The sequence below is a fragment of the Kogia breviceps genome, chromosome 13, assembly GCF_026419965.1.
Source record: "Kogia breviceps isolate mKogBre1 chromosome 13, mKogBre1 haplotype 1, whole genome shotgun sequence".
Taxonomy (NCBI): Eukaryota; Metazoa; Chordata; class Mammalia; order Artiodactyla; family Physeteridae; genus Kogia; species Kogia breviceps.
Window position 1 is genome coordinate 73,955,860 of NC_081322.1, and position 17,875 is coordinate 73,973,734.

Here is a 17,875-nt window from a genome sequence, read left to right on the forward strand (position 1 = left end):
CATAGCACAGGGAGATCAACCTGGTGCTTTGTGACCACTTAGAGGAGTGGGATAGGGAGGGTGGGAGGGAGACGCAAGAGGGATGGGATATGGAGATATATGTATACATATAGCTGATCCACTTTTTTGTACAGCAGAAACTAACACAACATTGTAAAGCAATTATACTCCAATAAAGTTGTTTAAAAAGAATATCTGATTGCTAATTAACATAATAAATCCTCACAAATTTTTACAGTTCATTTGTCCATTTAACAAATATTTATTGAGTACTTATTAGGTGCAAGATAGTGTGATTTTGCTGAGACTGTAAAAGTGATGACATATTTCCTGTCATGTCGGGCTGATCAAATGGTGGTATAGACACGTAAAAGAGCTTATTGGTTCATATTTCTTTCTATGGATTAAACTGTAAAGTTGTAATCATCTGTGTATTATGCCCTTGCTTATGGATGATTAATTTCAACATAGGAGGCTGTGCATGTTCTTTTGCTAAAGAAAATTGGTAATAGTAAATCTTCCTAATATGGAGCTTGTTGACTACATAGTATTTGAAAAACTGCTGCTAAGGATAGTGAATAGGATATACGTATCACTCCCTAAAACTTAGCATGTTATACATTTTTTTAAGTTCTTCAAGCAAGTATAAAAATTATTGTGTTCCCAGTAACGCTTTGAGTAGGATAAGTATATCTGTGTCTAAGTCCAGTATAAGGATTCAGAAGGCAGCTCCATTTAGTGACACACTGAGGGAATGCAACTTTATCATCTGTGTATTTCTGTTATATTGGTTTCAGTCACCCCCTTTTTTTGGCTTAACTTGTCTGTTTTAAAGTACCTTATCAGTCTCAATTTAATATGCCATTCTTATAATATATAACCTTATTAGTGTTCACTGAGTTTTCATGTTTTCCATGTGATCTCAACTATATGTATTATAAATTATTTTTGATATAACCTTTTGCCTTAATAATGTCAGCACATAAGCCTTAAATTAACCTGGTCTCCTGATATCAGTAAAAACTGAAGTCACTGTCATTTATTATGATCTTTATCACATTAAAATAAAAATTAATCTTTATAATAAAAGTGCGTGAAAAACAATAGTCATGAATTTGGGTTTTTGTTTGTTTTTTTAAAAATTTATTTATTTATGTTTATTTTTGGCTGCGTTGGGTCTTCGTTGCTGCAGTTGGGCTTTCTCTAGTTGTGGTGAGTGGGGGCTACTCTTCATTGCGGTGCGTGAGCTTCTTATTGTGGTAGCTAGTCTTGCTGCAGAGCACGGGCTCTAGGCACGTGGGCTTCAGTAGTTGTAGCAAACGGGCTTGGTCACTCCGCGGCATGTGGGATCTCCCCAGACCAGGGATAGAACCCGTGTCCCCTGCATTGGCAGGTGGATTTTTAACCACTGCGCCACCAGGGAAGTCCATGAATTTGTTTTTAATCTAAGGTAATGTTTTAGCTTCATGATACATGCATTTGCATTCCTAAAAAGTTTTCCTGCCATCTTTTTAACCTAATTCTAGAACTATAAGAATTTGTTTTCCTGTATGTTTTTATAGGTGTCTTCATTTTCAACTAAAAATTTTAGTTGAGTGGATTATATTATGTAATAGATCAATTATCTATTGCTGCATATCAAAACATCCCAAAATTTAAGAGACTAAAATAGCAGTTATTTTGTTTGCTTACAATTCTGTGGATCAGCAACTTGAGTTGGGCTCAGCAGGAATGGTCTTCCCCTGTAGTCGTCTATGTACCGTACTCATCTGGTTGCTCAGGTGGCTTGGATGATCTAGCTTGCCTAACTCACATGTCTGGTGGTCGTTGCCGTGTATGGGCTGGGCCAGTGTCTCCAAAATGTTATTCTGGCTTCATCACATGGCATCTGGGTTCCAAAAGCATAAGGAAGAGAGAATCCCCAATGTGTGAAAGTGCTTTTCAGATTTCTGGTTGTGGCACAACAGCTAATGTTCCATTGCCCAATGCAAGTCACGTGGTCAGTCCTAGCCTAAGTGGAGGGGAGGACTATACAAGGGAGAGGATACAGGGAGGGAGATGAGATCTTTTGGGGCCATCACTGTAGTATTTTGCCATATGTGATATTTGGTTCACTGTTGAAACTTTCTATTTATTTTCAGTATTTTTCACATCTTTTGATATGAACTCCTTATGAAATGGCTATTCAGTGCCATTTGTTTCATGACTACTTTTACTGAAAAATATTAGATTTCTATCATGGATCACTTCCTTAGATTCATTAAATAACAACAAATCTCTCTCTATATATATGTATATGTGTATGTATCAGACATGTACATAATATATGTATATAGTTTTTAATATGTGTATGTAGTTTTAAGTATGCTAATATATGTTATTCCTTTTAAATAATCAATTATATAATAGTTTCATCAATTTAATTATTACATAAAAGCTTACTTAGTTATATAGTCTCAATTTTCAACAGAGGAGGCTAAGATTCTTATTTTGTAAACAAGGAAATAAGGTCATGTTTATATAACAAATTGAAAAGACACTCTTAATTATAAGTAAAGTCTAGTTTGTGTTAACCACCAGTTTTATGTTTTGGTAACTGACTGATTAAATTGCCCCAAATTTAGAATCTTGCAGTTCTTGGTAGGGCATGTTGATTGACTTGCTTGTTTTAGTAATAAGTTTTGGGGGACCACATTTTCTTATTGGCCTTTCCCTAAATCACTGGCATGGTATTATTTTATTTGATTGCAACATGGAATTTTATTTTTCTCACTATTCCTAATCCAACCTGTTCATTACCCATTAAAATTTGCTAGTTAAAAGATTATCTAGTTAATTGTGATAAAAACTATTTGGCTTTCCCCCTTCTCAGTTGACTCAAATAATGATGGTAATAATGGAACAGAGTAATTTTTAAATTTGGTGTTGCATTGTACAAATACACTCCTATGATTCGTATTTTTTTTTAAAGTGTACAAGACTCATTCTAGGGACAGTATTAAAGTCTTCGTGTCAGATCAGTAAGTAAACAGTTTAAGTTCCTCCTTAAAATGTTAAATATCAAATAGGATAAAGATTAAAACATAAAGTTGCTTAAAATTTCCCAGCAATGTAAGTTGGTTGTATAGTTGACTGGGGAAAAAAGTCTTACTATGGCAGCTTATATTGAAAAAGTGAGCCTAGGGAAAAGTTCTAGATTTTTTTCTGAACAGTAAAGAATTTATTCTTCATTTCTTTAAATATTTGAGAAACAGCAGCAGTATGGTATTGCTGTGCTAGGAACAGAAAATATTGTATGATATGTCCAAAATGTCTACCCTTAAGGAGATAAGTTCAAACTTTGTAAACATATTATTTAAATAATTTTGTTAGTATTAAAATCGAAGATTGATCATGTAATTGTATTAAGCCAGTAACTACTGTTTTTTGAAGAATAATGGGAAATTGCAAAATAGCAGAACAGATCAGGAAGTTGGATTTCTGATTTTTTTAAATCAAACTGTCATTATTTTGACTTACTTATTTTGAATTTATTTTTGAATTTTCAGAATATTTGAGCTATATTCATGTTTTAGTTTAAGGCACATTTCAAATGAAATATTTGGGTTTTGTTTGTTTTAATATTTATTTATTTATTTGGTTGCTCTGGGTCTTAGTTGTGGCAGGCAGGCTCCTTAGTTGCGGCTCGCCAGCTCCTTAGTTGTGGCATTCGAAGTCTTAGTTGCGGCACGCGTGTGGGATCTAGTTCTCTGACCAGGGATCGAACCCGTGTCCCTTGCATTGGAAGGCGGATTCTTAACCACTGGACCACCAGGGAAGTACCAGAAATAGTTGTTTTTTTGATATTTATTGCATTGTTCATTTTGTGTCTGGCATGCTATTATTGTACCTTATTTTCTTCATGTCATTAAAATTTGCCCTATAACTTCTAATTGGTAGAGTATCACTTAGTTTTTTATAATAATTAGCTAACATTTATTGAGCACTTACCTGTGTCAGGCCCCATTTTAAGCATCTACCATGCTTTGTCTTATTTGATCCTCAGGTGAACACTAAGGTAGGATGTGCTTTACCACTTACAAACTGAGGCTCTGAGAGACTGAATGGTTTACCGAAGGCCACATGCTAGTGAGTGACAGAGCTCAAATTAAATCCGGGCAGTTTAACTCCAGAGATTGTGCCTATGTATTAATCAGAGTCACAATCTTATTTTTCATAATTCCTAAAGCCACAAATCTCTGAAAACAAAAAACTTTAAAATAGCTTAATTTAGGTATAATTGACATATAATAAACTGCACATATTTAAAGTAATAAGCCATTTGATAAGTTTTGACACATATATACACTCATGAAACTGTCACCACAATCAAGATAACTTACCCATCACCCCAAAATGTTTCCTTGTGGTAATCTCTCCCCTCTTCTGTTACTGGCCTCTACGCTCAAAATCCATTGATTTGCTTTCTGTTACAATAGCTTAGTTTGCATTTTCTATTGCATATAAATTGTATGTGGAACGATAAAATATGTCTTTTTTGTCTGGCTTTTGCTCATCTTAAGGATTTTGAGATTCATTCGTGTTGCATGTATGCATGTTGTATGTTGTATGCATGTTCTTATTTACTACTGAATAATATTCTAAGTATATAACACAATTTTTTCATCCATTTACCTGGTGAAGGACATTTGGGTTATTTCCAGTTTGGGTCTGTTGCAAAGCTGCTATGAACATTTGTGTACAGGTCTTGTGTAGACATATGCTTTCCTTCTTTGGGGTAAATACCTAGGAATGGGAAGAGTGGATCATATGGTAGGTGTAACTTTTTAAGAAACCTCCAGTGACTATAGGTAATAACACTGTTATGTATTTGAACTTTGCTAAGAGAGTAGATCTTAAATGTCCTCGTCACAGGAAGAAAATAATTCTTACTATACCTGTGGCTATGGATGTTAACTTGACTTATTGTGATGATCATTACATAATACATGCATATACTGAATTATGTTATACGACTGAAACTAAAGTTATAGGACAATTATATCTCAAGTAAAAGAAACTGCCAAAAATTATACCTCAGAAATAATCAGTGTTTTAACAAGGTGCTACCACCATATTAGGTAATATATAAATACTTATTATGTACCTTTGTAAAATGTGGAAAATTCTGAATTCTGAAACCTATATGGCCCTAAAGTTTTCATAAAGGTACTGTGGACTTAATGCCTTGTGAAGTAATAAGGTACTATAAGATGTTTTTTTGATTCAGTAGTCATTTCTTTGCTTTGTTAAATTTACATAAATCCTTTGGAAAGATGACATGCTATCATATAAAACACTCAAAAAATATAGATGATGAACCTTAAGTAATTATCTAAATGAACATTAGCTCTAGGAAATAGTGAGACCATGAGTTGCATGTATTTATTTGAAGTGATTTCATCTTGAAAATTCTCTGTAATGAAGTTATGTTAATGGGAATAGCAAATTCTGTATGCTGTATCTTGCCTAATGACTACTGTCAGTTTGAGAGTTCAGCAGTGATTATCATCATTGTGTATTATTGAAAGGGCTATTCCATTAAAATTTTAAATAGTATATTTTGAGAGACACAATAGGTAGTCTGAAAAAAATGAGCATTATATGGTTTCATAACATACTATCTTTATTTGTTTTTACTAAAAATCAGTCCTACACAAAGGACAAGGTATTTTCCATTCTTAACCTTGTTATCAACTGAGCTTATATAGAAAATGTTAGAAACTATTAGAATGATTATAAAGTTTAATACATGCATGTAAATTATTATAATGTGTCAATGAAGGACTTTTATATCATCAGGACTTAGAAGGAGATAGTTTTGAGTATATTCCAATATCATTGTCTAAGCCTAAGTACAGAGGATCTTAGCCCTTCCAAAGGCTTACAAGTTAGTGAGGAAGGTAGACTCTCTTACAAGGCAAGCCTGATAGAGATACAGAAGTGTTGGGATATCAATTTGAATGAAGGTGGTATTTTAACTAAATCTTGAACAGAGGAAGAATATGAGCAGGAGGAGCGTTTTGCACAGAAGGACTAGTAAGCACAGGTGCCGAGATGGATTAGTGTGTTAATAACTTCTGAGAAGTACTGTAGTACCTAGGGGTGATGTGTTAGACTCACTTTGTGGCTTTAAAGGTTAAATTTGTCATATGTCTGAAGTAACACAGTGGATGACATAGCCAGATTTGAAACACATACTAATGTCAAAACTCATCTTCTTTCTATCAGGTTATGCTATTTACTGTAAGGACTTATATTTGCCATTAAAGTTGAATTAGCATAATTGTATATTAACTACAGTGAGTTGATAAATCTGATGGTTGTATCTTTTTTGCTTTTCCTAAATTGTATATGTCATTATTAACCCTCTAATACAGTTAATAAAGTTTACCAGATATTTTTCTGATTTCCTTTTTGGATATAATTCCTCTTGCAGGGTTACGTTTTGCCATCTGCCTTTCCAGAGTAAGTGGCTCTATGTGGGCACTGAACGAGGTAATATACATATTGTCAATGTGGAGTCCTTCACACTCTCAGGCTACGTCATTATGTGGAATAAAGCCATTGAACTGTGAGTTTGAGCAAATATTCCATATCTGAAACTATCAGTACCATATATGATAATATTATGTAATAGCTAATTAGTAAATATAGAATTAAATTTTTAATATTAAATACAGATTTATTAGCCTTTTGCAAGTATTGCCCCATTGGCAGTTTGAAAATTTAAATGCTTTACATATATCTATGTAGATACATATATGTATTATATATAAATACGTTCACATATATATAAGCCATAGCACAAGTTTAATAAAACCATTATTCTTATTAGGTGAAAAACATTCCAGATTTTTTTCTGTTCATTTATCATCTAATTATTTTTCTTTCAAATGCTTGGTCATGCCCCACTAAATTGATTTCATGACCCACTAACGAGTTGCCACCAATGTTTAGAAAACACTGATCTAAACCACTACTTGCTATGTTTTAGGAATTACCAAATATAATGTAAGTGTTTATAGTGTAACATTGCAGAATTAATTTGACAGTTAATTTTCCTTAGTTTTGATATGGTGATGATTGCTTTTATTTAACAGTAATGACAACAAAAACTGGGTTGTGCTTTAGGGCCCTAAGGATCTTTAGTGCTAACTTTTCACTGTCTTAGAATCTTATCTCTTTCTCTAATTTTTTTCTTATATTATTTAGACATAAACATCAGAATTTAAGGATGTTGGCAAGGTTCATTTTCAGCATTTCTTCTTGTTTTTAAACAAATAGTTCCGTATTGTTGCATTCCACAGAATTTGACATAAGGATAAATTTGTGGCGTATCTCCTAAGTAATGTGTTGTTGCAGCTGTAATGGTGTATTAAGTCTGGTTTTCCTTCCTTTATCAGGAACTGTTATTTCTCAGTCCCTTGGTACAGGGTTTTCTAGGTCTGTTCTTTGAGTTGATCACAGCATATAGCGGGGAGGCCTGGTGCAGGTGTCTGTGTGGTTTCACAAGTGGCTCTCAATGAAGTGGACTGGTCTCTCAACTCTTAGAGTTTATGAATGGGTTATTTCTGCTTATTTCTACTCTGTAGGCATCAGTTCAGCTACATTCTTATCTGTATGACTTCTTTTTTCTCTGAGCAAATATTGGTGGCATTATTTTGTTGATTTTTTAAAAGCCATAATGGAATTTTTCTTATTTTTGGTATGAACTGTGGATCTAGATGAGATGCCCCAACTGGAGGCTAGAATTGAGTAAAATAAAGATAGCAATATTTTAGATGCTGCTTTATTTTAAAATATTAACTTTGAGAATTCTACCATGAGAATAAATTTTCTGTGCTAAAATACAAAATTGAAGATTCTTTCCTATACAGAAAGTGTACATAATTTTAAATTTTGCTGACTTATATCAACGTGAGAGTCACTGTTTTTCCTGATTCCTGTTTTGATCCATATTGAGAACTATACATCTGTTACTGATCACTTGCTGAAATGTTTTCAACCTTTGTAAATATATCTTTATTTTCCATTCATTATTATTGTATTGAATATGTAATTGTATTGCAATTTTTAATTGAGAAAAAACATTTTAACTTTTTTTCTTTTAGGTCATCTAAATCTCACCCAGGACCTGTAGTCCATATAAGTGATAATCCAATGGATGAAGGAAAGGTAGATTTTAAAATATATATATATTTATTACTTAAATGCATGAATTTTATATTTTTTAAATATGCAAACTATTCTAGAACTTCACTTACTCTCCAAAGTTGAGATTGATAACAAAGGTTGTATATCATATATACTTAATTGCTTATTTATGCATTATGAAGAACAAGTGAAAATTAAAATATTTACATTTTAAAGAAGAAAACTCTAAAACAAGTAAAATTTAATAAATACAGTTAAAGGTTGTTAACTTGTTTTTGGCGTATTTAGAGTAATTCCCCTTGTTTTCTGATAATCCTGACAAAAACTATTTTCTTTTGGTCTTGAATTCTTTTTTACACTAGTTAAACAATTTTTATAGCACTTATCACATAACATCTTATGTTAGAGTTGTCTCTGTATGTCTCTCCCCTAAATTTTTCTCCATAAATAGCTCAGATCAATAGAGATTTTTTTTAATAATACTTAATTTTTTAACACTTGAAACCAGTTTCATGCAGTCATTACCTAGCTATCGTTAAGTTAGGTTCATTAGTACACTGAAAAATAATAAAATTTTCTTTTCCATGAATCTCTACTTCCTAATTCAAACCAGTTTCTCAGTAGTTCTATTTAATGATATTTTTTCTACTTATAAAATTTCATGAAAATTAGCCTGCATCAATACCAGAAAGTTAATCACTATCAGAAATCAGTGAAATGAAAGTTCTGGATTTTGTGAAGTTTATTCAGGTTTTTCCTTTTCTCAGTTAGTGAGAGTGGTAGAGCCTATATGTTGTGTTAACACTCTTCTGTTAACACTGGGAAAACAAAAGGATAGCGGTACTGTTTAGAGCTACCTTATATCATACAATTGTATGTTTTGAGAGAAACTACATGAAGCAAGTTACAGTAACCTGTATCTTCACTTTACTTACTTATTTTTGGTATAAGATAATTGTCTAAAAGCCAATCTTTGGGTGAGAGACCTGGTGTGGAAGAATTGAAAACTTCCCTTTCTTCTACGTTGAATCAGTCAGTAAATCATTTCAGTCCTTCCATTGCAGTGTCTTTTCTATTCAATCTCCTTATGACCACTGCAGTTCAAGGCATTCCAACCTATTCTTGAGTCATTTCCAGATCAGTCTTCCTAGAGTGCCATTTTAATCTCATTGCTCTCCTGTTCAAAAGCTTTTCAGTGGTTCTGCAGTATCTAACAAACAAAACAATGTTTCCTTAAAATATAGCCCTAGGTTTCATTATCTTTGAGAACATCTTTACCTAAATGCTATGCTGAAGCAAATAGTTATTGTTGCCCAAATGTGAGCTGCTCTTTACTACCTCTATGCCTTATTTATATAAGTCCCTCTGTTTGGAATTCTTTCCCACTGTTCTTTCTCTGCTGAATTCATACTCACATCTTGAGGCTCAGATTAAATACATATCTTTCATGATACCTGTCCTGATAATCCTAACATAAAGTGCTTTCTCTCACTTCCAAATTTATTAGCACCTTAGTTGTGCAATTTTCTATTTATAAGTACCACATCCTTCAGTTAGTTCTTCTATTTTTTTAATATTTAGGAGATTGTAGGGATTAAAGTTTAACTTATTGGCACAGATTTCTAACATTCTTAGGAAGATACAGCTGGCTAGAGGTGTTAAAATTTACTTTAACCCTCTTACGTTATTAAGATCTGGATGTGGTCCAGATCTTAATTATTTAAATTATTTAAAATTATTATTTAAAATTAAAATAATTATTTTTTTAAAGTTACATAGCTACTAAGTGGCCGATCTAAGGCTAGAGCTTAAGTTACCTGTGTTCTGAGCAATCCAGTATTGTTTATACTGTATATCAATTCTTAAATTTTATATTTTTCCATCTCTTTCTTTATTCCTGAAATTCCTCTCTTACTTCCCCCATCAGAAAATGCCATATACATGTCCAAGATATTTAGAAGGACTAGAGAAAGGTAAAGGAAACAAATACCAGTTTTGTGTTTTTTTTCCAGAAAGAGTATGTATTTCAGATTGCCGAAGAAAGGAGAGTTTATGTTAGGAAAATTAAGTGTACTTCCTACCAAGGTGGGAAAATCTATTTTGTTAGTTTCAACGACTGGGTCTTCCAAATGTCCCCGTAGTCTGAAATCCACTAAGTTGCGATTTAGTTAAAGTTACTGGGTCTGTCCCCAAAGTTGTGCATATTTCCAGATTACATGAACAGTTATTGGCTAGCTACCAATCATTCATGTATTTATTAAACAAATATTTATTGAATAGCTACTATGCATTAGGCAGTACATTAGATATTAGAGACATATAGATGAAAATGCATTTACTAGTTTAGGAGAAGAAGCATCTCTGTCTGTCCAGGGGAATTGAGTAGGCTTACCCAAGGAAGCAATACTAAATGCTTAAAAGTGAATTAAAAGTGAATTAAAAAGGGAGAAGGGTTCAAGCAGAGGGAATACTGAGATATGGAAAATGCCAGTGCAGGAGGTGGTAAACAGTAGACAGTTTGTGAGGCAAGAACATGCATTTCATTCCAGAACTTATTCATTCACAAAAAATGTATTCATTCATAAAAAAAGTTCCTACAACATATCAGGCTCTCTGTCTTGTGTTAGAGGTATAGTAATAAACAAGGTAAAACCAGTTCTTGCTTAAATAGACCAGTGTTACAGTTTGCAAGAGAATTCAGATAAGGAAAAAGACATTATTTTATTGTCTAGTGACCCTTCAGGTTAAAAAATGTACAGGTTGCTGTTGGAGCACATAGGAAGGGCATTGACTTACATTTGGTAGGTCAAGGAAGACTTTCAAAAAGAAGTGATAGCTAAAATGACATGAAGGATTAGTAGAATTAGTCAAGCAAAAAGGATGACATTTGAATGGAGTGGCCCAGTTAGGGTGACCGCATGGGGAAAGGCGTAAAGGTAAGAGAGAGCATGACCTGAAAGATATAATGGAATGTATTGGGTACGAGGGATGTGGAAAAGGATGAAGCTGGGGAGGTGAGCAGAGGCCAGACCATGATGTATCTTGTAGGTCAGATTATTCAGTTTGGACTTGATCTAAAAATAATGGTAAGGCATTAAAAAGTTTTAAACGAAAAGCTTACATTACATGATCAGATTTGCATTTTAGAACTATCACCTTAGCTACAATATGGAATGGGTTAAAAAAAGGGCCAAGACTGGAGAGTCAGAGAGACCAGAGACTAGAGAAGAGATTTTTGTATCTTGAACCAAGAGAGAGGTATTGGAGGGGAGGAAAGTAAATTAGAGAGATATTAGAGTGTGCTTTTTAAATTACTTGATGATTTTACCTGGTAGGGGAGAGACTAGAGTTAAAGATGACTCCGAGGGTTTTTGCCTGAGAGACTTAATGAATATTAAAAAAAAAAAAAAGAATGCTGAGAGAGACACTGCAATAGAGAATACCAGAAAAGGAGGGTAGGGAAGAACATAATGAATTCACTTTTGAACACATTTATTTTGAGGTTCTTGTGGAATAAATATGTGAACATGTGGCCACTGGAATTATAAGTGTGAATCTCATGAGAGAGGTCTAGGCTAGATATAATTTGGAACTAATCAATACATAGATGAGTAAATGAGATTGCCTGATAATGTGTTAAATTAGAAAAGTCTGTAAACTTTAAAGCACATGAAAATGTTAATTTTTATTAGTAACTTATATTAATTAATGAAAATATACCCTCTGGACTTCAAAATGGTACTGTTTTCATTTTCAGTAATCAGTTGTATGTTATATGTTGAATCCCTAATGATCAAAGGCATATAAATATGTAATGCAGTGTTCCCATATTTCATCCATGTGATTAGTAATTAGCAGTACAGATGTTTAATTATATTATAATTTCATACCTGAAGCATATGAATGATAATTATCTTTATCATCAGCAAATAAATGTTTCATATGATTTATGTCATTCCTAGGTAATGTGGCATTTTCTTTTATTACAGCTTTTGATTGGCTTTGAATCTGGAACAGTAGTGTTATGGGACCTCAAATCAAAGAAAGCAGACTACAGATACACCTACGATGAGGTAATAACATTATTTTTGCTAATCAAAAGCTGTTGTCATTTCTCTACCTCAGAACGGCTTCTCTAAGAACTTAATTAGTGATTTTTTTAGGCAACCTTTTAAATTGCAATAACGCAGTTTTTGCATATATATGATAATATATTAAAATAGATCAAAAGATAGAAAAAAAAAAATCTCTGCAACTCCTGTCATTTGGCCATCCAAGTTCCCTTACCTCACATCCCAATGTTAGTTTCTCATGTATTCTTCCAGAGATATTTTCTGCATTTACAAACAAATTAATAAATGTATGCTATTTTTAAATTTTATACAAGTGATAGTATGCTGTAAATATTTATAGTTTGCTTGCTTTAGGATCCAAATAAAGACTGTGATTGATTGATTTTGTCTTTTTTTGCCCTCAGATTTCCTATAAATTGGTTTACTGAGGCATGATCGTATTTAGTTTCATTTTTTTCATTTTTAGCAAGACCATTTCATAGATGATGCTGATGTTCTTCTACCAGGTTGGATATTAGTCTCTGTTTGTGATATTAGCAGCCAGTGATGTTCAAGGCCTAGATCTCTTAGTGCGTAGTTGTTGCAAAATAGGGAAGTTCTAATTTTATAATTCCTTCTCTATCTATTATCTGGGACACTTCAGTAAAGAGAAACTTGTTGTCTACTCTTTTGGTTATATAGTAGGACAGTTCAGATAGGAAAGGCAGGATAAATGCTTGATTCTTTCTTTATTTTAGTATTTACTCTAAAGGGGTTGTTCTCTAGTAATCTTAATGATGGGTAATTTGTTCTTGTTTTCTGTTTCACTATGTACTCAAATATTTAAACATATTTCATATGCTTCAGTACATTGAAGTTATTATCCTTATTGATTTTCAAATTGTCCCATCTTTGGTCAGTGAATCTCTTCCAGTTGTTTCCTGAGTCCTATGGTGATAATACTCTTGGATAGCTTCCTTGCCATCTGTTATAACAAAGTATACCTATTAATCTTGTATATTTCTGTCCCAAATTTAGAATATCTTTTTCCATGAAACTGGCTTCTTTCAGTGTGAAATGGTATCTGGTGACCATAATTTGGGTACCAGGAGTGTTCACAATTTCCAATTCAGTGAATAGATCTAGGAAATGTGTAAGTGGTTTTGTCTGTTTGTTTTTGAGAAATATGTCATGTGTTCATATTGATGCTTTCAGTTACTCAAGCAGACTACCTTGAGCAACTGTAGCAATACTTGGAATACTTTGTAAATGTCTGTGTATTATCTTTGTAAGCTTGACTAAAAGAATTTCCTTTGCTTTCATAGTTGTATACTTTTTGTATTTAAAGATTTTTAGTAAGTATTCTGTGGTTCACCCATCAAGATCTTGAAATATTTTAAAAGAATATTTTTAATAAAGAGTTCTTGTCATTTCTCTGGAAGCTTTGGCCTGTAGAGTTGTTTCCTATGTCAAAATGAAAGCACATTTTAAAAATTGACTTTTTTTTGTTTTGCTTTTGTCATTTAAATAGTTATCTTGGCTTGAGTCACAGGGAATTTACCATCTCACCTAAATACACTGGAAAAATACATGAAAGAACAGTTTTTAGAAATTAGCAGGTAGTGTAGAACAGGGATTCCTTAGAGAGGGGAAACAAGGTGAGCCCTTCAGTTGCCTTAGCTTATGACCTGGAGAGATCTTCCAGGTCTCAGCCCATGAAGGGGGAAGGGGGGAACCTAGGTTAATAAACCCAACAGTCTCCCTGAGTTGAGGAGACAGAGTTGGGAAATTGGGGAAGATATCCATAGCTTATAAGACAAGGTAACAGAGAGTAGAGAATTGCCTGGAGATAGTTTTTAAAGTTCGCAAGGAGCCCTTCACCCTGCGTCTTCAGCTGAATACTGGTTACTTCATGGGTGTGAGGCTTGGAAAAGATCCACTGGAAAGGAGTAGGTAGAACAATTCTTGTAGCACACAGAGGACTGAGAGTAGTTCACATTCCCAGCAGAATGGAGAGAGACAGGGCATCAGGAAGAGTGCTCAGAAAGGTACTGCCTCAGTAGTGAGGCCAAACTAGCCCTGCATTACAGACTGGCTCAGCTAGCCTAACAGAGCTTAAAAGCAAGCCTTAAAAAGTCTAAGCTGTTTCCAAGCAGTATTTTTAACTACATCCCAGAAAAAAAGGCTCAAAAATCTTTAAAAGAGTATAACAACCCATCATAAATTTCACAATGATTAGCATCCAAATAAAAATCTATGAGGCATGCAAAGAAGCAGGAAATGTAATGCAAAAGGAGAATAAAATGCAGTCAATAGAAACAGACTCAGAAATGATACTGATGGTATAATCAGTAGACAAGGATACTAAAACAAATATTAAACAGACTCCATATGCTCTAAAAGGTAAATGAAAGCATGAATATGTTGAGGAAAGACATGCAAGACTTCAAAAACACAAGTGTAATTTCTAGAGATGAAAAATGTCTAAGGTGAAAATTTTTCTCTAGATGGGTTTACCAGAAGATTTGATATTGCAGAAGAAAAGCTTGATTAACTTGAAGACACATAGCAGTAGAAATTACTCAATATGAACGATGAGCAAAGAATGAGCAGAACATCAGTGAACTGTGGTACAACTTCAAGAAGACTAATATATGTGTAGTAGGAGTCTCAGAAGGGAGCATGTGGACAGAAAACATATTTGAAGAACTAATGACCCAAAGTTTCCCAAATTTGATGAAGACTTTAAACCCTATAAACTTCTAGAATATGGGCTTCCCTGGTGGCGCAGTGGTTGAGAGTCCGCCTGCCGATGCAGGGGACACAGGTTCGTGCCCCGCTCCAGGAAGACCCCACATGCCGCAGAGCGGCTGGGCCCGTGAGCCATGGCCGCTGAGCCTGCGCGTCCGGAGCCTGCGCGTCCGGAGCCTGTGCTCCGCAACGGGGGAGGCCACAACAGTGAGAGGTCCACATACCGCAAAAATAAATAAATAAAAACTTCTAGAATATACAGATATCTTAGACGTTCAATGAACTCAAAGCAGAAGAAACATGAAGAAAACTACACAAAAGCATGTCATATTTCAGTTGCTTAAAAGTAGAACCTAGTGATAGAGAAAATCTTAAAAGCAACCAGAGGGTGGGGAGGGGGAGGACAATTAAATACATTAAATACCAAAGAGCAGAGATTAAAATGACAGCAAATGGTTTCCTTAGAAACAATGCAAGCCGGAACACAGTTGAATAATACCTTTATAATTCTGAAAGAAAAAAATTGTTAACCTAGAATTATATCCAGCAAAAATATCTTTTCAAAAACAAAGGTAAAATAAACACTTTTACACACATAAAAACTCAAAGAATTCATCATTTGCAGATTTTCACTGCAAGACATGTTAAAAGAAGTCCTTCATGCAGAAGGTAAATGATAATGAGATGGACATTTAGATCTACTCAAAGGAATGAAGGATACCACAATGGCAGATATGTAGGTAGATATAACAGCCTTTTTTTAAGGGATAATTAATTATTCAAACCAAACATAATAAAAATGCATTGTAAGGTTTATGACATACGTAGAACTAAAATACAGATAATAACACAGAGGTCAGGAGACAGAATATTGTTGTTTAATAAGGAATAATTGGGTTATTTTACTGTACCGAAAGTGATGTAATATTACTTGAAAGTGGATTCTGATAAGGTAAAGACATATATTGCAAATTCTAAAGGGAACATCAAAGCAGCAACAACAATAACTGAAATAAATAAGTAAGCCAAAAAGGAAATAAAATGAATTAAAAATTTTTTTGAATCCAAAGGAAGGCAGAACAAAAGGAAAAAGGAAGCAAAGAATAGATGGGAGAAACAGGAAAAAAAGTAGCAAGATGATAGATTTAAATGCAACTATATCAACAATCATATTAAATGTAAGTGGTTTGAATACCCCAGTTAAAAGGCAGAGATAGTCAAATTGGATTAAAAAGCAAGATCCAACTATATGCTATCTGTAAGAAACCCACTTTAAATATAAAGACACAGATATTTTAGGAAAAAATAATGTTAGCACTAATGAAAAGACAGCTGAAATGGCTGTATCAGCATTCGCAGAGTAGGTATCAGAGCACTTCACTTAACTACAAAATACACATTCTTTTCAAGTACACACAGAACATTCATCAAGACAGACCATATTTTGTACCATAAAATCAGGGTTTTTTTAATTTTTAAAGTTTGAAATCATTAAAAATGTTCTCTCTAATGGAATTAAATTAGAAATCAATAATAAAAAGGTAGGTGAAAAATCTATGAATATTTGAAAGTAAGCAATATAACTTTTAAATGACCCATGGGTCAATGAAGAAATAAAAGGGAATTGAGGAAGTATTTTGAACTGAAAAAAATATAAAAATATGACACTAAGTCTATGAAATGCTGCTAAAGCATTCACTATAGCATTAAATGCTTGTAATAGGAAGCAAGAAAAGTCTCAAATCAATGGCCTCAGCTTCCTCCACAAGAAACAAGAAGAGCAAATTAAATCCAGAGTAAGCTGAAGAATTGAAATAATAAAGAACAAAAGTTAATGAAATAAATAACAGGAAAAAATTAAAATTTTATGAAGATCAGTAAAATTGATGAACAGCCGGGGGATAAGAAAAAAGAGAAAAAGACACAAATTACCCATACCAGGTATGAGGAAAGGGATATCACTTTAATTTCTACAAGAATACAAAGAGAGGACTTCCCTGGTGGCACAGTGGTTGAGAGTCTGCCTGCCAATGCAGGGGACGCAGGTTCGTGCCCCGGTCCAGGAAGATCCCACATGCCCTGGAGCGGCTGGGCCCGTGAGCCATGGCCGCTGAGCCTGCGCGTCCGGAGCCTGTGCTCCGCAACGGGAATGGCCACAACAGTGAGAGGCCCGCGTACCGCAAAAAAAAAAAAAAAAATACAAAGAGAGCATTAAGGATATATGTACAACTTAAATTCAGCAACTTAGAAGAAATGGACAAATTCCTTCAGCGACAGCAAATTTCTTGAAAGTACCAAAGCTCACTCTAAAAGAAATAGTTAACCTGAGTGGCTCTATATTTACTACAGAAATTGAATTTTTAATGTATATATTTCCCACAAAGAAAATTCCAGGCTTAGAAGGCTCACTGGTGAATTTTAGCAAATAATGCCCATTATACCCAAATACTTCCCCAAAATATGAGGAGAACACGCTTCCCAACTCATCCTGTGAAAACAGCATTATCTTCATACCAACCAGACAAAAATTACAAGAAAACTACAGACTAATGAACAGAGATGCAAAGTCATAAAATTTATTCTTAGTAAATATTAATACACAGTTGATCCTTGAACAGTGCTGGTTAGGGGCACCAACCTGCCACCAGGTTGAAACTCCACATATAACTTAGAATCAGCCGTCCATATACTCCATTCCTCCATATCCATGGTTCCACAAGCGTGGATTCAACCAACCACATATTATGTAGCATCGTAATATTTACTATTAAAAGTCTGCATATAAGTGGACCTGCATGATTCAAACCCATGTTGTTCCAGGGTCAACTACACAGTATACATATACTTAGACTATACTTACATAGTATATACATTAC

At 33.9% G+C, this 17,875-nt stretch overlaps 1 protein-coding gene across 4 annotated transcripts in view; it reads left to right on the forward strand.

Moving 5' to 3' along the window:
• Positions 1-17,875, forward strand: part of STXBP5 (syntaxin binding protein 5) — a 157,836-nt gene that overhangs the window by 43,952 nt on the left and 96,009 nt on the right. For all 4 annotated transcript variants that reach the window (XM_059083446.2, XM_059083450.2, XM_067010979.1 and 1 more), the window contains exons 5-7: positions 6,479-6,613; positions 8,154-8,217; positions 12,186-12,269. In XM_059083446.2, coding sequence (XP_058939429.1) covers positions 6,479-6,613; positions 8,154-8,217; positions 12,186-12,269 — 283 coding nt within the window. The remainder of the gene's footprint in view (positions 1-6,478; positions 6,614-8,153; positions 8,218-12,185; positions 12,270-17,875) is intronic.